We start from the raw sequence: 27,189 nt of genomic DNA, 5'->3' as shown, positions 1-27,189 counted from the left end.
CTCTTTCATCTCTTTCTTATCGCAGCCGAAATATCAGCTTTAAGGTCAAGAAGAACTTGTGCCTTCAGGTCCGCCATCGTATCGGCTTTGTTGGGCAAGGGAGGGGCTACGTCACCCGTGGTCTTGGGTGAACTCTGGTCTGAGGCTTCTTAACAATTTTTAGGTGAAATAAAAAAGAGATTAATTAGGTTAATTAACTCACTCAGTTCCATTGACGAGATAACTCATCATTTCAAATCCAAACGCTCAGTGCCATTGACGAAATAACTCGTCATTTGCGTTTTTTTCACGGGTATTACTAGAAAACACCATGGCGGAGGTATCTAATCAATCAACATCAATATCTAAGCTGTGGGGTGTTGTAGTGACCAACTGTGCTCTGAAGATGGCAGCAGTACACCTTTAGATGAGAGATTAGCCAATGATGCTACCGAGCAAAGGAGGAAGAAGTGTTAGTGTTTTGTAACTTTTTGTAGTTTAGAGGGTAGACGCTGGGTGGAGGGTCCTGTATAAGGTCGGCCCAGTGTCCTCCCTACTTTGGTTCAGTTTAGCCAGGGTCTCTAGTCCCTTTGGCTTGATTATGTTGATACTTTTAATGACTTTATATAAATAACTACTTCTGTTGTGGCGTCTTTTATATTGTGGCCCCTCAAGCCTGTGGGTTCCCATCCTGGAGGGGCTGTAACAGTGTGTGAAAAAATAATTTGTGTTTATAAAAGACATTTTGCGTCTGCAAAATTGCTTTATGTGTGTGTGAGAACTTTTCTCGTACAAGAACAAAATCAAATACACAGACAAATGTGACCCTGTTTTGACTGTGTTTGGGGGCCAGCCAATCAGCATTCAGCATATAACACACCATCAGAAGGCTTCCAGATGGAAACGCCCCCTTCATTTTTCATTACGTGATAAAAGATGGCAGAGCTCAGGGTTCTCACCAGGAATGTTTCACAGCGTAGGAGGATCGTGTCCTGCGTGAAAGAGCAACATTTTGAAATGTGTAATTCTTTGAGGGCTAATTTTAGTGAAAGAAAGCATTTATTTTCACTTCACTTTATTAGATTTTTTTTTTCTTAATTGTTATTATTATTATTATTATTATTATTATTATTATTAGTAGTAGTAGTAGTAGTAGTAGTAGTAGTAGTAGTAGTAGTAGTAGTAGTAGTGTATAGCATTATCCGTCTTTTCCTTAATCCGCTTCCCACTTCTTAACATACCCACAGTCAAGCAGCGGACTGCGTGTGTCTATATTCATGTTTATAATAATTCCAGTATCACTGTTGAATCATCTCCATCTTACATGTTACTGTCGGTCAAATAATGTTTAAAAATGATCTCTTCTTTCGTGTGTTGCTGGTGGTGACAGCACAGCCTTTTCTTGTCAAGCTGAGGGGAATCCTCAGTGACGATCTCATTTAACTATGATTTGCACATGTAAATGTGGGCGTGGACATATGTGCGCTCACATTCGCGCTGATTCAGATGTCAGTGTAAGTATAGGGTGCGTGGATCCAGTCCTACGCACAGATTTAAACATCAGAATTTTTACGAGCGTACGCCTGTCTCTAGATTGAGACGTACGCTTTTTTCACACCATTTTTCACGCAAGTCTTTGTACACGAGGCCCCTGGTCCAGGACCTGGGGAAGGAAACCAGGTGTAGTGGACTATTGAACTGAGTGCTGATTGGTCCCAAACGCAGTCAAAACAGAGTCACAATTTGTCTGCGTATTTGGTTTAGTACTTGGAAGAGAAAAGTTCTCACACACACAAAATGTCTTTTATAAATACAAATACTTTTTCACACACAATTTTTGTGAGGCAAATTGTAATTGTAGTTTTTATTATTTTTCTTCAGCAACTCCTTTGTCCAAGAACTCCTCCTATACTTTTAATGCAGCACTAATGACACATATGTCATCTCATAGGGGCAATGTCAAAGATGATTTGTTGACCTTTTTGGAGCCAAAATGTCAAGGTCAAGGTCACGTCAAGTGTCAAAAACCAAAATCTCTATGAATATTTAATATTTAACTAGTTTGATGCTTACATTGATGAAAAGCGGAGTGGAGTATTTTATTTAATTACACCAAAGTTGTGACCTACCAGTAAAAAGATTGGTAGGGGTCAAAGTTCATGACGTCACAAATAAAAATAAAAAAAAATCCTATAACCTGGCCAGAAATTGAGATACAGTGCTCAGACTGGTACCATTGAACAGCATTTCCTTTCAATATGTGACCTTGACTTTTGCTCAAGGTCATATATAAGGTCAAGACCAGTCTTCTGTTTTTCCTGCATTATATAACTTTTGCCAATTTTCAATTGCCAAATATTGCCTTGCGAATACAGGTCTTGCCTAGTTTGATCCCTTAGTCGTGTTGATGTTGAAGGCTTTAAACATGGTGAGGAAAGCCAACCTTGACGTGATAGAACATGATGTCTCCCAGCGTGTGGTACACCCTGACGTAGTACACAGTCTCTTCATCAAAGTGCAGCGGTGTGGGACACAGACTGAGGGTGTACAGGTAATAGTGCTCAGCCAGCTCGTACTGCTCCATGCTGTGGAAGATGGAGGCCAGGCGATGGGAGGCCACTCGCTGGTTCAGACGCTCACCTGCACGTCCAGGAGAGGTCTTCATTACCAAAAGCTCAATTACAATTCATCACAATTACTCAGTAGGGTGGTTCACAAAATTAATTTTCACCAATTTTTGCCAGATTATTTTTTTCCTTGTTCACATTCACATTGTAAACATCTGCGGCCTCATTTATAAATGCTGCATATGTACAAAACAAAGCGTACGTCGCACATAAGCAAAGTTTGAAATTTATAAAAAGAAAAAAAAACCTGGTAAGATAATGTGCGCACCTCTGCAACAACTCTAACCCTGCCGTACGCACAAAATCATGAGAAACGGTAAACTCCGTCACCAACAGGAGAAGAATGACATTAATGACATAATCTAACACATTGAACATTTCACAACACATATTATTTAAAGGATGCATTTGCAAAAATGGAGGAGGAAAAAATTAGACTGACGCCCGCAGGGAGTGAGTGACGTGCGCGCGCCTACAAATACAGTTTTATATTATTAATAATAATAATAATTGTAATGAAAATCACATGCACAAAACTGCCGATCAATTGACTGCAACACCTGTAGCTGTTGAAAAGGAACACACTCTAATGCGTAAAGACGCATAGTGGTTTATTTGGCATTGCTGGAGGACGAGGTGCACGTGAGACTCTGGAGGGAGAGGATCTACAGAGACCAGCAAGACCTATAGACAGGACCCCCGTGAGGACGAGGCGCTGCGGGAGGGAAGAAGAGGCTGCAGTGGGAGGAAGACGAGCTGTTGCTGAGTTTAATCCCATGTTTTTGGCGCATATATAGTGCCTCTGTGTGTGTCCCCCACCTCCGTTACTAATCATCCAGCTTTTTGTGAGGCTGAGCTCCGCCCCTTTCCTCCACCTTTTGAACAGACGTTCTTCTTATGGAGAGTGATCCACATTTTCTCCTCCACTTTTATGTGTGATTGTTTATTCTTCACCTGTCACAGTCTGATGAGGCAACGCAACGCGATCTGCCTTCCTATCATTCCTAACGTTCACTGTGTCACCAAATTACGCTCTCCTGCGTATGTCCACCTGAACAATTAATACCTCCACCTCACATTGAATGAAATGTGTTTTATTTGCTCGTTTTCCCCCTCGGTCCACCGTGAAATTCGTATTAGTGAATATGAATTTAGGGCGTTCACTGGACCTTTTATGGGCACCAAATGGGAGGAGCAAGGTGTTTCTTCACGTACGCCAACTTTCAAATTGATTGTGATTTATAAACGGAAACAGGCGTGGGACGTACATGCGCCCTCGATTATAAATTGTAAAAAAAAAATGATTTGCTCACACTCCCTGGTTTTTGGCGTACACCAGCTGAAGTGTGCTTACCTAGGCACACTTTTCTAAATGAGGCCCCTGGTCCTAAACATGGAGTCAATCGCTACATTTAGTGGAGGTCACTTTTTCACAATGTTGAAGTTTTTTTATATGTTCAGGAAAAGTGTTTGAACTGTTCTAATGTTCTTACTCATTTATTATAAATGCAGGGAAAAACATTTAACCCTCAGAGCATCTTTGTGACCAAAAGTGACATTTTAGGTGTTCTTATTTATTCATTTTTAAGGATAGTTATATAAAATTTTGCCATTATTGTTTTTTTCATTTTTATTTGCTTAATTCCAAAGTTCTGTGTATTGGAAGTGTAAAGAAAATTATGCATCATACTGACATTAACCTTGTGACCAAATTTGCCCCATCGAGTCCCATTGTAACTAGTTTATCTTCTTGGTCCGAGCCCGACCTGCTGGGGCGCAGGGAACAAATATGATTGCATGCTTAAGTCAGGTCTGTGCTCCACGCATGGGCCGCCCGGTCTGGTCTACATACTGTAACAGACTGGGTTCTATGTTCTGGTTATGTTCCACTTGTGTGTATTCAGTGGTTACCTGATGCTGAGATTTCCCATGGCCGAGAAGGCGTCATGGTTACGTGCAGCTTTCTCTGCCAATGTGTGTCTTTATTTACATGTGTTCTAAGTGTTGATTGGCTGGAAGGCTGGGGAAAGGGCGGGCGTAAACCCCCCCCCCTTCCCTTGCTGCGCGAGGCGCCGCGCTACCAATCTACTTGCTGCAGTACGTTCAATAAAATAATAATTTACGTCGGGTTTGCTTCAGGCTCGAGCCTACAATTTAAGCTAATGGGTCGGATCGGGCTTTATGCCCATGGGCCTGAGTCGGGTCGGGCTGGATTTTTTGAGCCCGATTTAAACTCTAATTGTAACCACATATTTTTGATATACTGTAATCATGACATATCATGATGTTTTGGGGGTTTTTTTCAATTAAAGCCTCTACCTTCAAAATCTGTGTCTGTGTGCAAATATCTCCCCGATGCGGTGCCCGTTCGAGCTGAAACTTTGTCGACGGCTTCCAAGTCTGAGTGTGTGTGAGAGAGAACCAACAGAGGAGATTAGAGTCTCAGGTAGAGAGTCTCACACACACACACACACACGCCGATCAGGTGCGCTTCACTATCGATCACCGTCTACGTGACATGCGTGCAGGTATGTAAGTGTTGAGTGTATAACAGACCACCATTTAGTCCGGTTACAGTCTGTGTCACGACACCTGTTCATAGACTGGTAGTGACTGTAGTGTTACGCTGAGTCAGATCTAAGCGTTTACATAGTGAAGGTCACCTGATTACTCACGCCACACCTGCCACTACATCTAACAACTGAAAATAAATAAGTTTAGTGAAAGTGAGGCAGGTACACGTGGATGGACACGCCCCCCCCCACACACACACACACTAAACGACAACAAATATCTGAAAATGACTCAAAATACACAACACTAAATATTTATACAAAGATTACGCAAAAGACAACAGAAATGCAAAAAACTACACTAAAAAAAGATACAAAATGACTCCAGAATCACACTACTTAAGGCAACAAACAACAAAAATTATACAAAAAATGCAGAAATGATGTAAAACAAAAAACGAAAAAATATCTATACAGGAAGTACACAAAATGACAACAGAAATGCACAAAAATATACACAAAGGCTCCAAAAACCCACAAAATGATTCCAAAAAACATGTATTACAGAAAAATACGCCAAACCGCAACAAAAACATGAAAATGCCCCAAAATGAACTAAACTATATACTTATACAAAAAATACACTAAAATGAAATGCACGAAAACTAAACCAAATAAAAACCAAAAACAAACTCAAATACACAAAATGACTCCAGAATCACACTACAATGGCAACAAAAAACAATAATTATACGAACAATGCACAAAAATACAACAAAAAGATACAAAAACACACGACTCCAAAAAACATACATTACCCAAAAAAAAATTAAATAAAAAAAAAAAAAAAACAGCAAACATTTATGCGCAAAAAGACAACAGAAAGATACACAAATACACATGACTCCAAAAAACATACATTACAGAAAAAACACCAAACAAAAAGTGATGATGAAGTCATGCACATGTCCCATAGAATTAAACCAGGAAAATTGCACCCACGTTTTGCACCAGCAAATATACCCCTTATGCTCCCACATGAATACATACTTCCGACGGGCACTGTACAAGGTAAAATATGTTTTAGGTGTAATTACCCCCTACCAACCAGAGACCATTGCATAAAGTTTTCAGTGAAGGCCTGGATTTATTATCTTGCAAAATATACCTTAATACAAGCTGTACAACTTTAAAAATGTCCTTGAGAAAAAAATACACATTCTTTGGTTGAACAATATAAATTGTGAAAAAGTGTGCCAAGCTTTAAGGACCTTCCTTTGGCTCAATATTCAATATATTGACAGGAATAAAGCAAAAATGTGATCTGGCAAAATGTGGAAAAGTTTTTTTATACCATTATATTGTGAACCACCCTATTACTGAGCCTTTAATAAATAACCCTTATTAAACGTAACCTTTGTAATAATAGAATTATATGCACATTATAATTCTGAACTTATAAAATGTCAATATAGATACCTATATATATATTTCTCCCTTCCTTCATGTCAGAGCTCTGTTTCTCCAGTGTTTTGTCTCTCTCTCAGACAAGTTCACAAAACATGTCTTGTTCCTACAGAGATTCCCTCTTAGTGTCAGCACACAGATCATCTCATGACAAAGTGTGTCCTGAGCTGGGAAAAACGTATTTCCTTCCCTTCTTCAGTGTGATTAGGCAATAGCAGCCTTTCTGACCATTTTGTCTTTTCCAGCCTATAAGAAATATTTGCTGTTACTGTGTGTTGCCACTTTTTCATTCCCTCCCACAAGACCTTTTCATCTGTAGCCATTTTCCATGGCAGAGCTCTGGAATGAAATCCACAAAATATAGTTTGGTCTATTTTGATTTTATTTCATCAGACATATAGTATATGCTTGAAGATTTCCACATCACCTTCCTCTTGTGTTAGCTTTCTGTTAGCATCTCTAGTGTTGTGTTCAAGACCACACTATCCGAGACCAAGACTTGCCCGAGACCAGAATGCACCGAGACCAAGACAAGACCAAGACTTTCGAGACCCGAGACCGAGTCAAGTTCAAGACCGAGACCAAGACCATAAACATAATTTTTTTAAATTTAAAAAAAAAATAAATAAATAAAATTATGACAAGGTTTGACAGTTAAATAACATTCTCTCTGTAATTTTAGTTTATTTTAAATACATTTGACGGAGAAAAAAGGTGCCTGCAAAAAATTAACTAAAATATTAAAACTACTACTGCTACTGATAAATTCACAATTATTCTACATATTTGAAAACAAGATTTTTATGTCTGCTGAATGTACAGCAAGTGTTTAAAAGCATTTCTGCCACGAAATAACATGGTGAAACTAAATAAAACAAATTCAAACCCTGGAACAGTCATGTGACAAATCAATCAACAGTTCTTGTTGAGAAAGATTATTATTATTCTGGATACAGTGGAAACAGAAACTATAAAAAATAATTATATTGTGAACCTGTTTATATTGTGGGGAACATATTATATACATACATGTAATTGGAGTCTAAAGCCACAAAAAAAACACCACTTAAAAAAGTAAATAGACTAATATAAGACCTCTTTACAGTTATTTGACTCATTCTGCACATGTGCAACTTGCATCGATGACGCGCTGGTGACGACATGGAAGGAGGCATAAACATGCAGACTTTCACACGGACACACACAGACTTATTAAACACACACGAACCTCGGTAAACGGAACAGGCTTCACCGGAGGGCAGGCACTAGGACCCAGAGGAGGAGTAAGTGCGTCCCTCTACTGCATGTACTATCTGTAATATCACCAATTTATCATTTTACCAGTTGTTAGAGATACTGTCTTTACCAGGGAGTTAATATTTATTACTGGTGATTGTTTTCTGGAGTTTTACTGGGATTTTTTCTGGTGATTAGTTCATATCTCTCTTCCGCTCCGCGGTCCAAACTGAAACCGTAGACACACACACACACACACACACACACACACGTCACTCAGTCACATTAAGGAAGGTTGCGGTCATTATACGGGGTGGATTAAAGAATGAATAAAGGATTGTTTTATCCGGTTCTTCTCCTTGTTATTATCACATTATAAATTACAATTACAATTACAAATATACAGTGGGGCAAAAAAGTATTTAGTCAGCCACCAATTGTGCAAGTTCTCCCACTTAAAATGATGACAGAGGTCTGTAATTTTCATCATAGGTACACCTCAATTGTGAGAGACAGAATGTGAAAAAAAAAAATCCAGGAATTCACATTGTAGGATTTTTAAAGAATTTTTTTGTAAATTATGGTGGAAAATAAGTATTTGGTCAATAACAAAAATTCAGCTCAATACTTTGTAATATAACCTTTGTTGGCAATAAGAGGTCAAACGATTACTATAGGTCTTTACCAGGTTTGCACACAAAGTAGCTGGTATTTTGGCCCATTCCGCCATGCAGATCTTCTCGAGAGCAGTGATGTTTTGGGGCTGTCGCCGAGCAACACGGACTTTCAACTCCCTCCACAGATTTTCTATGGGGTTGAGGTCTGGAGACTGGCTAGGCCACTCCAGGACTTTCAAATGCTTCTTACGGAGCCACTCCTTCGTTGCCCGGGCGGTGTGTTTGGGATCATTGTCATGCTGGAAGACCCAGCCACGTTTCATCTTCAAAGCTCTCACTGATGGAAGGAGGTTTTGGCTCAAAATCTCACGATACATGGCCCCATTCATTCTTTCCTTAACACGGATCAGTCGTCCTGTCCCCTTAGCAGAAAAACAGCCCCAAAGCATGATGTTTCCACCTCCATGCTTCACAGTAGGTATGGTGTTCTTGGGATGCAACTCAGTATTCTTCTTCCTCCAAACACGACGAGTTGAGTTTATACCAAAAAGTTCTATTTTGGTTTCATCTGACATTCTCCCAATCCTCTGCTGTATCATCCATGTGCCCCCTTGGCAAACTTCAGACGGGCCTGGACATGCACTGGCTTAAGCAGGGGGACACGTCTGGCACTGCAGGATTTGATTCCCTGTCGGCGTAGTGTGTTACTGATGGTAACCTTTGTTACTTTGGTCCCAGCTCTCTGCAGGTCATTCACCAGGTCCCCCCGTGTGGTTCTGGGATTTTTGCTCACCGTTCTCATGATCATTTTGACCCCACGGGATGAGATCTTGCGTGGAGCCCCAGATTGAGGGAGATTATCAGTGGTCTTGTATGTCTTCCATTTTCTGATAATTGCTCCCACAGTTGATTTTTTCACACCAAGCTGCTTGACTATTGTAGATTCACTCTTCCCAGTCTGGTGCAGGTCTACAATTCTTTTCCTGGTGTCCTTCGACAGCTCTTTGGTCTTGGCCATAGTGGAGTTTGGAGTCTGACTGTTTGAGGTTGTGGACAGGTGTCTTTTATACAGATAACCAGTTCAAACAGGTGCCATTAATACAGGTAACGAGTGGAGGACAGAAGAGCTTCTTAAAGAAGAAGTTACAGGTCTGTGAGAGCCAGAGATCTTTCTTGTTTGAAGTGACCAAATACTTATTTTCCACCATAATTTACAAATAAATTCTTTAAAATTCCTACAATGTGAATTCCTGGATTTTTTTTCACATTCTGTCTCTCACAGTTGAAGTGTACCTATGATGAAAATTACAGACCTCTGTCATCATTTTAAGTGGGAGAACTTGCACAATTGGTGGCTGACTAAATACTTTTTTGCCCCACTGTAATTACGTGAAATCGTTCTATCACCACTAGAGGGCAGTATTATATCAGCTAATGTGTAATATGTGGCAATGCATTTGGGAACGAGTGTGTTTGTGTGTGCTCCACATACCAATAGTGATGCTGATTTCCAGGGCAGTCTGAGTGAACTCCAGAGCTTCTCCATACAGGCCGAGGCCCAGCAGAACTTCTGACACTTTCTGACACAACCTGAGGCGTGTGCGGGCACAGCCGTTTGTCACTGCTATGGGCAGAGCTCGGTCCTGCAGGGAGACAATGAGGAGGACACGTGTGTTTTTACGAATGCACCACGGGGTATTTGACCATCACAGACAGAAACCTATTGTTATCCTACATCATCTTCTTCTGAGGAAATCTGACTTCCCATGTGCTAACAATAAACCACATTTCCTCAGCTCAGTGCTTAATTTGTAAATCATCAGGTCCCAGAACACCGGCAGTGTTCTGTCAGTAAGAGAGAGACAAAAATGTAACGGAATAAAACATTTTTCAAATTGCCTTTTGCTAACTAAATGGGCCGATAATATCACAGGAACACAAACAACCAATTAACCTAAATGTTTAACTCATTCACTACCAGCCCTTTTCAGAATGGCTCCCCACCTCACTGCCAGCCATTTTAGAGCATTTTGACTGATTTTTTTAAAGACTCAGAATATTGTGTACTATGACAATCTAAAATCTGAAAGAAAAGACTTTCTACTTTCATCAAAATTTTTTGTTGTTGTTTCTAGCTTGTTTTTTTCTTCCGTAATCAGCAGTTGAATAGAGGTAAGGTTCACACAAAATGCCAGTTTGTGACAAAAAGCTGAGAAAAAAAGTGGCTTTAATTTAAGCTATTTTATTTTTTTTGCTTGAGTGACACCTCAACATTGGTTTCCTTCTATAAAACAACAAAAACAACACTGAGACCGGGCTTTTGATGGCAAAATGACCATTGCTTTGCAGCAACTATAATTTACACCATTTCATTCATTTTCAAGAATAATTTCCTTGTCTTCAAACATGTAAACATGTATTTCTGGTGTATAACATTGTCTTTTTTTGTCACTTCAGCTTTTGTTTGAAACAAAAAAAAATGTTTAAAAAGAAAAAAAAAAAGAATATTTGCATTTCCTGAAGAAAATGCACGTAAGGATGCAGGTGCTGGCCCTGGCACTGCATTAGCTTAGCATTAGCACTAACATAGGATTAGCATTACCTAGCATTAGCATTAACCTAACTATAGCAGTAACCTAGCTTTAGCCTAATGTGAGCATTTGCCTAGCAAAAGCATTAGCACTAACCTAGCATTAGCACCAGAGATGACAAGTAACGAAGTACAAATACTTTGTTACTTACTTAAGTAGATTTTTCAGGTACTTTGTAATTTTAGAAGTATTTGCTTCTCTGTCGACTTTTTACTTTTACTCCGTTACAATTTCAATGAGAAAAAATGGATAACAATAGTGAGAATGTCTCCTGCATCCTCACTAATAATGTTCTCAAAGTGAATGAGTGAAGTATAATATATATTGTATTGTTTGATGTATAATATATAATAAATAATGTATAATATATAACATATAATAATGTATAATGTATGATATATAATATATAATAAATAATGCATAATGTATAATATATCATGTATATTGTACCCTGTAGAAGATGAGAGCTTTGTCCTGCTCTCGTCTGCTGTTCAGGAAAATGTCTCCAGCTGCTTCTAGAAACTTCAGGATGAAGTGTGTGTCTCCTGTGATCAGAGCAACGTTCTGAGCCGCCTGAAACGTGAAAAGAGGAAGGTTAACTTTTATTAGGTTATTTATTTCAGGCTCAGTAATTGTGATTAACTGTAATTGAGAACGTAATTGCAATTTACTTTTGAGGATAAACTATTATTTGTAATTCAATTGTAATTGGAAAAAATGCTTGTCACTGTAATCATAAATGAATATGAGTATTTAAAGATGTAATCATAACTGAAAAATGTAAATGACCCCAACCCTGGCTACTAGTACACTTACTATTATCTCACTAGTAGTACTAGTATTAGTAGACCCAATGCTAATGAAGTAGGAGGGATTAGAACTACATCCAGCTCCCTGATTGGTTGGAATACTTTAGAAAGTCAATGGAAAGCCTGAATTTACTTTCCTCACCCCCATATTACCATATTGTGCTAACTAGTGACACTTTATACTTCACTAGTAAACCGAAACTGAGTACATGTACTCTATAACTGAGTACTAGTGGAAATTACTATTGGTTGATATCACTGTATCACATTTATGCTCAAACACTTTCCATAGTCATCACATTCTAATCCTTTACATTCTATTTGTAATTGTTGTCAATACAAGTGAAAAACTATCATTAAAAAAAGATAATTGTAAATGAGTTTGGACTGGTTAACATGTGATCACTACATATTATAGTTAAAGTTGTTACACTGAACGAACTGAAACAAACAAACAAAAAAAATGAAATGAAAATGTTAAAGAAAATGTTAAAAGCAATAACTAAGTAAAACTGTATTGTGTGTTTTGCTGTGAGTTTGAAAAGTACGAACTAAAAGTATCTAAAAGTACACCCATTGTGTTAGAAGAAGAAGATAAAAAAAGGCCTCAAACCTGAATATAAATGTCTACCAGCTCGGTCTGAAACAGAAGATGGTAAATGTTCCCGGCCTGTAACCAACCGTGTGCTTCCCTCTTCTTGCAGCCCATGTCGATGAAGATCCCTAGACTTGTTTTGGTGTAGAACAGAGCAGCGCGGTACGCCCTGTGAACAAGGAGCGACCACAAACCAAGTCTGATTCATTTCCAACAAGCATGAAAACACTGGACAGCACAAGTTGGACTTTAAACAACATGTCACAAGGAGGCTGGATGGATTAGAAAGAAGTTAGGACTGATGTGCAGAGAGAAGTGTGCAAACAATGTCAAATAAAGAAAACAGTGCAATGAAAACACACAGTGGGAATAATAATGATAAGGAAACTGTATAAATACATAGAAACATCATATCAGCATAAAAGAGTTGTTCCATACATGAAACACACACTTCGGATTAGGCACTGCATTCACTTTCCATCACAGGATAACACCATCACAGGTCCAACAATAACATGTAGTGCCAGATCCTGAAGGGGATTCTGGGAAATCTTGGACACGTTTGTCAAACTTTCTATAAAGGGATTATCGGTCTACGTCACTCTGTCACTTCCTGCAACACTGTGCATGTCGCCTGCAGAAAGAGCCGCTGTAATCATTACTTGCTGTGCTGTTAGCTGCACAAATTGCTTGGATAAAACAATAAAATGCTAAAATAAAAGTTTTACAGACTTCCGTCAACTCGCACCCCTTTAAAGGCAAACATGAGACGTCTTTAGTTGCAGGCCATTAGAAGAAGCGATTGGAACGAGCAGATGATTAAAAATGCAACAATCTGCAGCAATCATTTCATGTCAGGTGAGCCTTATCTAATGTAACAAGCTAATAAACATCACCGTTGCTGGTTTTATAAACACAATTATTGAGTCTTTCATGTCTAAAAATGTGAGTAACTAATTCCTCAAATTGGAGTACTTTGGTTCAGTTTTGCTAAGATACGTTGCTAAAGATGTAGCATATGTAACTGGTTGAGACTCTTTGTTGTGTTATAGATGTTTTATTCTTACAGCAGCAGGAACACACACAAAAACTAACTTGGACAGCAAAACCCCTTACTTTTCACACAGAGATCATTAACAAAAAGGGGAGAGGTAAAGGAGTGGGAAAACAAGACATAGGCAAAAGTTCTACATTAAAAAGTATGTCAGGTATGAACGAATAAAATAAAATAAACTTAATTTGACAGATTTTGTGTAATTATAACAAAATATTTTACATGCACACATAATTGACCCTGTTACACTCACCCCACCTAGAATTATACAAAGATCTGGGTTATAACACAATCACATATACATATGTAACCCAGGTTAAGTGTTTATCAAAGTGAAAGTATGTTATAAATAGTAATAAAAAAAAAAAGAAATAAATAAATTTGAAAAAGAGTTATTAAATAGGTAAATATGATAAAATGTTTTAAAACGTTTTTCATATTTTATTTATTTATAAGAATTTGTTAAAAGTTTAAAACTGTTAATTCGTGGGTTATTCGTTCAATCTACTTTAATAATAATAATAATTTAAAAAAAGTGTATTTTTCTATTAAGCACGCAGCTGCGTGACCCATGTGACTAGCATCAGCCAACCGGATTGTTTCCCGGAAATGTACCTGCTAGGCGAGGGAGACATGCACGGAGCTGCTGCTGCTGCATAAAAAAGAGAAAAGGAGAACAGGCAGAAACATACACGGAGCTTCTGCAGAATAGAGAGCAGTGAGAACGCATACAGGCGGTGCTGCTGCGGGGAAGGAAGAAAGGAGAGCAGAAAACAAGTCTAAAAGTTGTTGGATAAGTATTTTTGCTTTCCAACCTGTTCCAGTGCGGAGATTGGTACCGTGATAAACGGGACTTGGTGAGTGAGAGAAATGTTTTTTTTGTTATTTCATGTAAATGTAAAGCTATGGTAGCGTTTTTATGTTGTTTTTGGTAAAATGTGAAGGTGTAAAGTGCATTTAAAAGCTAAATGAAGGCACAAACTCTGTTGCTGTTCCGTCTTTCTGCTCGTGTCCGCCATTACGTGATGGCGGTGCTGCTTCAAAAAGCAACATTTATGGACAGAAATGCACATTATCGTTGTTTTAGAGCTACCCAGTGTTTTTATTTTATGTATTCATACCCATTTTATGTTGTGTATGATAGGCCATTTAGTGTGGGTTGAAAAATATCCAGCTAAAGTGAACTTTGAAGAAGACGTGCTTGAAACAAGATGGCGAGCCGCTCTTGAACCAGCCTTCGAACCACGTGGACCTTCTGAGCTGTGCATCTGCCTCGAGTGCTACGCCCTCTGCTGATAGGTGCATGGTTTTCATCTGAACTGGTAGGATTCACCCATACTTCTGCAACACTGCAGAGGATAAAGACTGAACTGAACTGCTAAGTCAGAGTGAAGGGAGAAAAGGACTTTTATCTGTGAAATACAGATTTGATTCAGCCTTTTGCTGAATTCTTTTTATTTCTATTTTTTTGTATTTTTATTTTCTAATGATTGTAAGAGGGTATTTTACAATTGTGTTTGTTGTAAACAAACTGTCCAACTTAAAAGATACCTAAATGTGATTTAAACTAATTAGTTAGCTTTTACCTTGAACCACTTGAATAAAAGTAACTTGAATATAAAATTAACTAAAAGGTTGCAACCAGTAAAACTAAAAATAGATCTGAAACTGAATTAAACACAAAAAGGGTTTAACAAAAAGGGATTCACACACAATTGTAATTTTTCTATTGTATGTTTTATGTTGTCATTGTTGTATGTCCTTCTTATTTTATTTTTCTAATACAAGCCGGCTATTTAAACTTATCCTCTGGTCTGTGGTCTTTTACTTACATTTCTGTAGTGTTAAGCTGTGAATTTCTCCAGTAGTCGTACCTTACCAAATTCTTCTGGTCCATTCTTGTGTGATACACTATTAGATGATATTACCCTGTAATTACCCCACTAGGGCGTTACACATACAGACTATTTTATTTTATTTTATTTTTTTTATTTAACCTTTATTTAACCAGGAAAAAAATCCCATTGAGATTAAAAACCTCTTTTTCAAGGGAGTCCTGGCCAAGAGGCAGCAAAGTTACAACACTGAACAGAAATACATTTACATTACATTAAAATGACAGGATAACATAAGAATCAAATAAAACAATTACAGACAACTGAGGCAGTCTCAAATTCTCTCAGTTTCATTTTAAAAGCATTCAAGGATAACAATTCAGTCAACTTCCAGTCTCTTTGCAGTGTGTTCCAAGCACAAGGAGCTGCATGTGCAAAGGCTTTTTTCCCCAGCTCTGTGCGGGCAAAAGGAACTGTGAGCAACAGCTGATCATTGGATCTCAGTGCATAAGTGTTCGTGCTTCTCTTAGTAAGTAATGTACAGATGTAAGAGGGCAGTAATCCAAGGAGAGCCTTATAAATAAAAGTAAACCAATGACACTGCCTCCTAGTGTACAGGGATGGCCATCCCACTCGAGAGTACAGCTCACAGTGATGTGTCTTGGCTCTACAGTTTGTGATGAACCTCAGAGCAGAATGATAAACAGAGTCCACCATCAGAAGACATGTACAAGAAGCATTCATATAAAAAAGGTCACCATAATCTAACACAGATAAGAATGTGGCAGAGACAAGGCGCTTCTTTACACCAAAAGAAAAACATGTCTTGTTGCGGAAGAAGAACCCTAGTTTAAGTTTTAATTTCCTCACAAGTTTGTCAATGAAAAGTTTAAAAGTGAGGGAATCATCAATTACGACACCAAGGTATTTATATTCATGTACCACTTCTGACATTTCCTTCAAGAGTGGACACGACCGGGGGAGCTTGAGGCACCTTCTTATGATTAGAGAACAACATTAACTTTGTCTTCTCAGCATTGAGAACCAGTTTTAGATTAATCAGCGAATGCTGGACAGAAACGAAGGCTTTCTGCAGGGAATTAACAGCCTGTTCAAGAGATGATCCGAAGCAATAAATAATTGTATCATCGGCATAAAAATGCATATTAGCATCAGAAACATTTTCTTCGACATTATTAATGTACAAGATAAATAAGAGGGGCCCCAAAACAGATCCCTGCGGCACCCCCTTGTGAACAGTAACAAATTCAGAACAAAGGCCCTCGTATTTAATACACTGGGTCCTGTTTTCTAAATAATTTGAAAACCAAGCGACAGTGTGCTCCGACAGTCCAATGAGATGTAGCCTGCGTTTTAAAATAGCATGGTCTACAGTGTCAAAAGCTTTAGAGAGATCAATAAAGAGTGAAGCACAGAACTGTTTTTTATCAAGTGCTGCAATAATGTCATTTATCACCTTCATAGTAGCAGTGATAGTGCTGTGCTTTTTTCTGAAGCCTGATTGCAATTTAGAGAGGATTTCATTAGAATAAAGAAACTCTTTCAACTGATCACAAACAAGCGACTCCAGGATTTTTGATAAAACACATAAATTTGAAATTGGCCGATAATTGGTAAGAACTGCTGGGTCTCCTCCTTTTAATAAAGGGAGCACAAAAGCTGATTTCCAAACAGATGGAATATCTTTGTTTCTAATTGAAAGATTAAAAAGAATTGAAAGTGGCTCTGCTATAAAATCAGCTGCCAGCTTTAAAAAGTAAGGCTCAATCAAGTCAGGTCCAGGGGGCTTTCTGTGGTCTAATGTTTTTAGAGCTTTGTGCACTTCGTGACAAGTAAAAGGATTAAAATTAAAAGGATCACCAGAAAACATGGAAGATTCTGTGCAAGATTTCCCAGTCGTTATGCCTTTTGAATCAAATAGAGAACCAGATGATAAAAAATGCTGGTTAAAGCAATTCAAGACTTCAGTTCTATCATAAACTGGGACTGAGTCTTTAAGTACAAATGACGGAATAGTCTCTGTGTTTTTGTTCAAAGACAGGGACTTGATCACTTTCCAGAATTTCTGTGGATTGTTGAGGTTCTCAGTGGTGACCGACAAAAAGTATCCTGATTTGGCCTTTTTGATAAGCGAAGTGCATTTGTTTCGAAGCTGTCTGAAGAAGGACCAATCAGTGGCAGAATTACTTTGTCTTGCCTTGTCCCAGGCCTTATTACGCTCATGAATGCTGTTGGCCAGTTCTGGAGAAAACCAAGGATTTTCTCGCCCCTTCACCCTGTATTTCTTCAGAGGTGCATGCTTATTTATAATTTGCATGAAAGTGTCTTTGAAAAAAGTCCACGCTAGCTCTACATCAGGGATTAGATTTATATATTTCCAGTTCACCATCGACAAATCGTGATGAAAGGCTTGTTCATTCAAATGTTTAAGATTCCTTCTACAAACAATACGGGGTTTGCACTTTGGAATCCTAGTGTTTCTACAAGCAGCAACAACACAATGATCACTTAAATCATTACAGAAGACACCCAAGGAAGAGAACTTATGAGGCACATTAGTTAAAAACAAATCAATCAAAGTAGATTTATCAGGACTTTTGGGATTAGGCCTTGTGGGAAAGTTGACTAACTGGGTGAGATTAACAGAATCACAAAACCTTTTAAATTCATCAGAAGTTGCATTGAACCAGTCCCAGTTGAAATCACCTGCCATAAGTAATTCAGTGTAATTTATCTGATTCAAAAGCAGTTTTAATGAATCTAACGCCTCCTTTGGAGCAGATGGAGGTCTGTAACACCCAACCACAGTAATATGTAGCGATTTAACTATTTCTAAATCTAAGGCCAAGAATTCCATTTGTTTACTGATTGACTGGGAAAGAACAATTGAAGCATTAAATCTGGATTTAACATAAATAGCCACACCCCCACCTTTTTTGGGCCTATCGGTGCGGAAAACATTGAACCCAAGAATGTTAATGTCTTCATTTGTAATTGACCTAGTAAGCCAAGTTTCCGATATCATAACAACATCTGCACCTGTTGATTTCACCCAAATTCTGACCATGTCCATCTTTGGTAGTAAGCTCCGTACATTAAGATGAACATATTTAAGACCAGGTAATGATTTAAAATCAGCGGGTGTCTGGGAGCAGAGAAGCTCAGGTCCAGGATTTGGTTGCACATTTCCAGACAAAAGTAGAAGCAAAGCAATCAACAACCTCTGCTTAGCAATAGATTTACTTTCAGTTCTTTGATATGTTGAAGCCCCTCCAGTTAATGGATTGATAAGATAGTTATACAAAGAAAATATACACTTGAGTTTAGGTAGGTCTCTGGGCAGGGCTGGAGACACGTTTATATCACTTTCCAAATGTACAGGTGGTTGCCCTGGATAAAGAGAAGCTACAGGGCATGTGCTTTTGAATAAAACACTTTCCACATTGAGGTGATTGTCAGTGTCTTTCCAGTGTGCGCAGGGACAACAGTTTGTAGTTAGATCCCATAAGGCCAATAAGCAAATAAAAGCAAGAACTTTCGCCATCATCCACAACAGGTAATGATGAAGTAATGAGGATTACAGACCTGAGTGGGAATGGCACTGTCATGAATCTTAGCTGCAGCAGTAGAATGGGACTCACAGTAGCAGGCTCAGGCCTGTAGCTCCAGCAGAAGGCTCACTGTAGCAGGCTCAAGCCTGTAGCTCCAGCAGAAGGCTCACTGTAGCAGGCTCAGGCCTGTAGCTCCAGCAGAAGGCTCACTGTAGCAGGCTCAGGCCTGTAGCTCCAGCAGAAGGCTCACTGTAGCAGGCTCAGGCTATTAGCTCAGCAGCAGAAAAAAGGCTCACTGTAGCAGACTCAGAGTATTAGCTCCAGCAGCAGAGGCAGACTCACTGTAGCAGGCTCAGACTATTAGCTCCAGCAGCAGAAGCAGGCTCACTGTAGCAGACTCAGGCATGTAGCTCCAGAGGAAGGCTCACTGTAGCAGGCTCAGGCTATTAGCTCCAGAGGAAGGCTCACTGTAGCAGGCTCAGGCTATTAGCTCCAGAGGAAGGCTCACTGTAGCAGGCTCAGGCTATTAGCTCCAGCAGCAGTGGAAGGCTCACAGTAGCAGGCTCCGGCCTGTAGCTCCATTGCAGACCTCAAAATCCAATATGCACTGTCCACAGATTAAATATAACCGACTGCCATGTTTAAATAGGATAAAAGACAATAAAATCCTGTCAAAGAACTATGGAATATTTTAAAAAATAATAAAACATAGACAAACACTTAAGAGACATGAGACATGCTGCCATCTTGGACATGAGACATGCTGCCATCTTAAGAAAGAAACCAAATGACATGAAACAGCAATATCAGAGAGAGAACAAGAGATTCACTTGGTGCCTAGCAAAAACTCACAGTTCCCCACAGACAAGAAGAGGTGCCTTATACACCACACTTACACAGGCCAACAATGTGGGCGAGTAAAGAAAAGAAAGGAAAAAAAAATAAAAAATATGTGGCATCATGTAACTGTAACAACATAAAGAGCAGCTTAACAGAACATCCCACCCAAAAACACACACTTCACACATGGAGAACAGAACAGACACCTGACTGATCTCCTAGAATGGGCCCAAGTTGTGCCATGAACTCAATCAAGCAGCACACTTATTTAATGACTCTGCCAAACCGTGAGGTAAGTTGGTCATCTGCATCAGTTGCTTGAGGCGGAGTGGCAGGCGTTGGTTGCGGTAAGAGAGCTGTGGAAGCTGTTGGGTGGTTCAGAGCGGCGGCAGGGCCACCAGCAGCAGGTGATGCTGCTAACAAGGGAGGTGGTGGACAGATTAAATGAGGGGGCTCATCAATAGAGGACTGCTCACAAACCCACGAGGCAGCGTGGCCATCATCCCAGCCATCACCACTTGAGGGCGAATCAGCAAAGGATGGCTCAGCTGTTGCAGCTGCAGTGTCCAAACTAGACACATCCTGTTAATTCCAATCAGATATAGGGGGGGCATCAGTCATGCTAGGGGCAGGCATGAACATGGGAGCATCACCACCCAAGACTTCCTCCAGCAGAAGGAAGTTGACCTGAAGCAGCAAGTTACGGTGAACAACACGTTAATTTCCCTCTGGATTCCTGATCCGGTAGATATGTAGAGCAGGTTTGGAGGCCACCACAGTATGAACAAGCTCTCTGCCATTTGTCAGATAGCTTACGTTTCCCCTTGACGCCTTTGTTTCCCAGCAGCACCTGATCACCAAGAGACAGGGGCTGACCCTTGACCCATTTGTTGAACTGGTCACACTGATGTTTCTGCTCAGCTGTACAGTTCTTCTGAGCCAGTGCCATAGTACTGTGCAGGTCTTCCAAAAGGGATTTTACATAGGCATCATAGTCCCACAAAGTCACATCACTGAGCACATTCTTGAAGAGGAGGTCAACTGGCAACCTAGGAATTCTCCTGAACATCAAGTAGAAGGGCGGGAAGCCGGTGGTCTCATGAACAGTGCAATTGTATACAAAGGTCATGGTCTGGATCATTTGTGGCCACTTCTGTTTGGAGCGAAGGGGTAGAGATCTCAACATGTTGCCTAAGTTGTGATTAAAAGTCTCTGTGCCACCATTCCCCATAGGATGGTTAGATGAGGTGTGCGACTAGTCAACTCCTTACAACTTTAGGAGCTCAGCAATCAGCTCACTCTCAAAATTTGCTTTCTGGTCGGAATGAAGGCACTGAGGAAAACCGTTGATGCAGAAGAAGTTGTCCCACAGCTTTTGTTGTCCCACCCTCTTGGCAGTCTGGTCCTGGCAGGGAAAAGCATGTGCCAACTTTGTCAAGTGATCAGTGATTACAAGAACATTCAAAGACTTGTGATTGTTCTCAGCTGACCAAAAGTCAAAACACAAGTTCAAGAGGGGCAGAGGTTTTAATGCTCTCCAGTGGGGCTCTTGCGGTCAGCTCGGGAGCCTTGCTGAGAACGCATCTGTGACAGTGCTTCACATCGTCACATCCTTTTCAATGTTATCCCAGAAGAAATGCTGGCGGACCAGAGAAAGGGTGCGGGACAGACCTTGATGACCAGCATGGTTGTGAACACCTGACAAAGCGTCTATCATCGGGGTCTCAGGCACAACAAACTGGAATATCTTTTGTTTGGTGAAAGGGATCCTTTGTGACTCAATACAGGATTCCATTCAGAAGTGTTCATTTATCCCAAGACTCTCAGATGACTGGGCCTTGCTGCTGGTGTGACTGAAGCTCAGCGAGAGACAAGGTAGGCACCACATCCTGGCCAGGAGGTTCCAAGGTGGTGAGGTGGTCAGCAATGGAGGCTGCACGCTGCCCGAGAGCTGAGTCCCACTCGTCCAAGGAGGACAGAAGAGAGGAGACATCATCTTCAGAAAATGAACCTCTAATAGCAGCAGAGTGAGAAGGACCCCCCAAAGACTATGGCTGGCACGTGAGTCAGAAGACATCCTGCACACATCCATCACTGACGTCGCATAGCTGGTCCAACAGCTCAGAGTAAGGTTCGTACAGCAGCTGCTGCCTCAAAGGCTTCAAAAATGGGTATCTGCTGAGGGCATCTGCCACCACATTTAGCCTGCTGGGAATGTGTTTGATCTCAAAGGAAGATGGGGCCAGCTAAGAGACTCACCGCTGCTCACACGCATCAAGTTTTGATTTGGTCAATATGTATGTGAGGGGGTTGTTGTTGGACCAGATAGGGAATCAGTTCTTGGAAGGTGTTGGCCCGTCTTCGATTAAAGAAGCCTTTAGTCCTCCTCTTCTGTCCTTCAGTCAAGGTGTAGAGTGGCTTTGCAATGGAGTGCTACATTAAAAAGTGAACATTAGGATACACACATAAATAAAGGTTCCACATACTGACTTGGAGGCCCAATTTGGCGGGTATGAACTAATAAAATAAAATTAACTAAAGATGACAGATTTTGTGCTATTATAACAAAATATTTCATATGCATACATAATTAACCCTGTTACACATAACCATGTCATGCTAGCTATGGCTATGCTAGCATAGCATGCTAGAGCCATGCTATGGCCAACCGAAAGGTTTTATTAATAACGTATGTCTTTGTTTGTACACTTTGTCCCAACTATTTTCCCCTATTCAATCCAGTCTGGCAAAGACCGCGATGCAAAATTGGAGAAGTAATGCTGTTAACTTCCTTGTACTTTGTTGTTGTCTGTCCAACCACCATGACTTCACATTGTATGACAGGAAGTGCATGTTGAGTGTGTTAATGTAGCTATATTTGTTATCGACGTTAATGGAATCTATCAGGCTATATAGTTTCTGTCATATCTGCACTATCATGAAGCTCGTTGAGACATGGTATGCAGATATCTCAGATGGGATGGGCCAAGTATATGATTTGAGTCTGGTTATTTGACTTGACTATGTAATAAATCTGTGGTTTGCCAAGTGTCTTTCTTTATGTGTACTAAAAGATTGCTCTCTTCTGTGTGTTTCAGATATAAGACAAAAAGACGAAGAAACCTCCAGCAGATGTCAGGGCAATGGGCACCAGTCCACACCATGATTGTGAAATAGACCCTGGTGCTGATATTTTTACTGGTAAGAACGCATAACACTATCCTGACCAAGACTGTCTGTGAACCTGTTAGTATTTTCTTAAAGAAAAGTACCTCTATTTAAATCAAAACTACAAGGCTCTCGGCCCTAGGACAGTTACTAATAGGATTAATCATGTTTTCATATTTGTCCATATGTGGTGATTAAGTTTTTGTCCATGATTATGTTTGGCGCAGTCTGAAGAATCACTCAAAATGTTATCATTTACAACATTTTAATATGGGATGATACATTTTTAGTTTCAACGTTTTCTTCAGAAGCTACGGTCCGAGGGCTGTTCACGATGACCTCAAAAATAAGTACAGCCAACTTCATACCGAGTGTGACAACCTCCGTGTGGACATCAACAAACTGAAAGCCGAGATTGAACAATTAAAAGCAATGGTCAGGAGTAAACAGTTCTGCTTTGCTTCTATCGAGTGTAAAGCAGCACAGGTGCTGGTTTACCCACAAATTTAAAAGCCGGAGCCAAAACGTATTCAAATTACAAGAGCCACAACACAGTTAAGTATTTGGTTGGCATGTCTCTTGCAGGAGAAATTATATTTCTGTCAATAGCAATCTGAGACGAGCTTGCGTTGTGTGGTGCTACCTTAAGGATCCCTCACTTTACGAAAGGGGAAAAGCAGTTGTCTGCTCAAGAAGCAAAAACATCAAGGTGTTTGTCCAGTGTTAGAATACACATTGAAAGAATAATAGGGAGATGGAAAACGTTCAAAATTCTTACTACTATTATTCCACTCTCGCAGGTTGTCCTGTTGGATGACATTATAACCGTGTGTGCAGCATTAACAAACATTTGCAAATGTATTGTTCCAAGAAAATAAACTGTCAATACTTTGATAATGTATTCAAGAGCCAAAAAGCTTTTTATTAGTCTTGTTTATGTAACTTTAATATTGATGAACTAATCATAGCATGATTCAAAAAGAAAAATCCTTTTCTTTTTTATAAGATGCACTCTGTAATGCGAAGAACTCTGATTGTTTATCAGGAACAAGTACAATATTTTTTTTTAAAGTGCATTGTTTTTAGCGTTTTATGTGCACTGTTCACTGTTCACAATACCATTCTTTAAAGCTAGGGCAGGCAATTTTCTCCAGAAACACTTTTTAAGTATTTGGTTGAAATTGTCATTATGTCCTGACAGAAATTAAGATCTCATGTGCTCCGAAAAAGGAAGTGAGAAAATGTGTCAACTGTTGCAGCTGTAAATCTGTAATAACTTCGACCAATAGAAATAAAATAATAATTTTTTTTAACCAGTCACGTCTCCTTGTCTCCAAAACAACGTCTAAACCATCAGAAACACAGTCTACACCATCTGAAACACCATCTAAAACACCTGCAACACCGTCTAAATCACCCAAAACACACGTCTAAAACACCGTCTAAATCACCCGAAACTCACGTGTAAAAACCCCCGAAACACCGTTTAAATCACCCTAAACATCGTCTAAACCATCAGAACACTGTCTAAACCATCTGAAACACCGTCTCAGCCATCTAAAACACTATCTGAAAAACCATCTAAAACACCTGAAACGCCGTCTAAATCACCCGAAACTCACGTCTAAAAACACCCGAAACCGGTTAAATCACCCGAAACATTGTCTAAACCATCTGAAACACCATCTAAACCATCTGAAACACCTGAAACACCGTCTAAACTACCCAAAACACAGTCTAAAACACCGTCTAAATCACCCGAAACTCATGTCAGGTCTAAATACGTTAAGACCACTGAGATTGCTCGACTGAATATAGTTTAACAAAACACTCAGGTTAGCCACCCTAAGGTTTCTATGAGAGTCCCCAAGGAGGAGTGGAGTAAGACTAGCTGCAGCTAGGAGAGATTCAAAACAAGAGACACAGACACTGGACTCAGTTTGTAAGCTCTGAAGAGATGCTTCAGTGCTGGGTGTTTTTATTAGTTACAAAGATAAGAGTCAAGGACAGATGTGAACCGTACCCAGATCATCTTACACCAGACTGGGTGGGGTGAAACAGACATGTTTTGCAAACACACATTCTTATAAGGCTGTGCTAGTGTGCATCTAAACTGATAATAACGTGACAGTTAGTTAAAACAGGTGTGTATCAGATAATAACGTGACAGTTAGTTAAAACAAGTGACACAAGCTGAAGCATATCTTACAACTCACGTCGAACAACACCCGATATACCGTTAAATCAGCCGAAACCTTATCTAAAGCATCAGAACACTGTCTAAACCATCTGAAACACCGTCTCAGCCATCTAAAACACTATCTGAAAAACCATCTAAAACACCTGAAACGCCGTCTAAATCACCCGAAACTCACGTCTAAAAACACCCGAAACCGGTTAAATCACCCGAAACATTGTCTAAACCATCTGAAACACCGTCTAAACCATCTGAAACACCATCTAAACCATCTGAAACACCTGAAACACCGTCTAAACCACCCAAAACACAGTCTAAACCACCAAAAACATGCGTCTAAATCAACCAAAACACACGTCTAAATCCCCCGAAACTCACGTCTAAAAACACCCGAAACCGGTTAAATCACCCGAAACATTGTCTAAACCATCTGAAACACCGTCTAAACCATCTGAAACACCATCTAAACCATCTGAAACACCATCTAAACCATCTGAAACACCTGAAACACCGTCTAAACCACCCAAAACACAGTCTAAACCACCAAAAACATGCATCTAAATCAACCAAAACACACGTCTAAATCACCCGAAACTCACGTCTAAAAACACCTGAAACACCATCTAAATCACCCGAAACATCGTCTAAACCATCTGAAATGTCGTCTTAACGTCTAAACACCATCTAAATCACCCAAAACATCGTCTAAAGCATCTGAAACACCTGAAAAACCATCTAAATCACCCAAAACACACGTCTAAAACACCGTCTAAATCACCCGAAACTCACGTCGAACAACACCCGATACACCGTTAAATCACCCGAAACCTTGTCTAAACCATCTGAAACACCTGAAACACTGTCTAAATCACCCGAAACACAGTCTAAACCACCAAAAACCTGCGTCTAAATCACCCAAAACACACGTCTAAAACACCGTCTAAATCACTCGAAACTCACGTCTAAAAACACCCAAAACACCATCTAAATCACCCGAAACATCGTCTAAACCATCTGAAACACCGTCTAAATCACCCGAAACACCATCTAAACCAGGGGTTCTCAACTGGTCTCAACCCGGGATCTTACCATAGTCATTAAATCGTGACCCACTTTTTCTTAGAATTCAACCAACCAAATGTATTTTTTCAAAAATAGCTGATGAAAACACATATATTTACTATCTTTTTTAAAACTTAAATCTATATATTTTCCTGTACAACATGCATTTCACTGCATGCCTGTCAAGAGAAAAGTTTATTTCAAAATAAAAGACAAGTCCAACATGAGAGTATTTATTCATTTTATTTTTTTACCAGCTGTCCACGACCCACCCAGTACAAGTCGGGCGACCCACTTTTGGGTCCCGATCCACCAGTTGAGAATCACTGATCTAAACTACCCGAAACACCATCTAAACTACCCAAAACTCCGTCTAAACCACCCCAAACACACGTCTAAAACACCCGAAAGACCGTCTAAATCACCTGAAACATTGTCTGGCAAAGAGCACTGTTTAAATGGTCACTTTATACTTCATCCTTTGCTTTTAAAGCTTTTCAGTTACAAAATCATAATCTTTCATTGATGTAACTCTGAATATAATCAATGACTGATAACATAGGATTTTAGTTTTTTTAGGTGAAAAAATCTGCATAGAAACATCTGAAATGCATGTATTTGATAACTAATTGTCATAACTTTTCCATTTAGGACGCTTATCTTTCATGTAATTGTGATGTTTCTGTATATCATGAAATGTGTGTGGATTTTAACTTATCAGGCTTAGTGTGAGTTAATTTACATCCATATTTAAAACTCTATTTTTAATACCATATATACTTTTTATCCCTGCTATGCTATGCAAGCCCCCACACCCATGAATCAAGCTGAGTTATAAAAATCCAGAGACTTTTCCTGAATGAATTTCAATGTGTTTCAAAAGTTTCCATCTGAAAGTGTGCCTTGAAAGGTTATGTCTAGTTTAATTTAAAAAAAAAAAAAACATTTCCCATGGAGCTAGTGAATCTAAGCTTCCAAAGACACTTAGCAGATACCAAGTACCAAGGGAGGCTTCATGTAAAGTGAC

At 39.6% G+C, this 27,189-nt stretch overlaps 1 protein-coding gene across 3 annotated transcripts in view; it reads right to left on the bottom strand.

The window, feature by feature from the left end:
* The window catches only part of sh3tc1 (SH3 domain and tetratricopeptide repeats 1), a 59,198-nt gene that overhangs the window by 7,828 nt on the left and 24,181 nt on the right, over window positions 1–27,189 (bottom strand). For 2 of the 3 annotated variants that reach the window (XM_028474509.1, XM_028474510.1), the window contains 4 exons: window positions 12,453–12,603; window positions 11,481–11,603; window positions 9,932–10,082; window positions 2,423–2,619 (listed from right to left, as the gene is read on the bottom strand). In XM_028474509.1, the coding sequence (XP_028330310.1) occupies window positions 2,423–2,619; window positions 9,932–10,082; window positions 11,481–11,603; window positions 12,453–12,603 (622 nt within the window). The remainder of the gene's footprint in view (window positions 1–2,422; window positions 2,620–9,931; window positions 10,083–11,480; window positions 11,604–12,452; window positions 12,604–27,189) is intronic. The other variant, XM_028474511.1, reaches the window with a different exon arrangement.

Source organism: Gouania willdenowi, chromosome 18 (assembly GCF_900634775.1).
Source record: "Gouania willdenowi chromosome 18, fGouWil2.1, whole genome shotgun sequence".
Classification (NCBI taxonomy): Eukaryota; Metazoa; Chordata; class Actinopteri; order Blenniiformes; family Gobiesocidae; genus Gouania; species Gouania willdenowi.
Note: the sequence above shows the minus strand (reverse complement) of the source record. Positions and strands in the feature narration are given on the sequence as shown.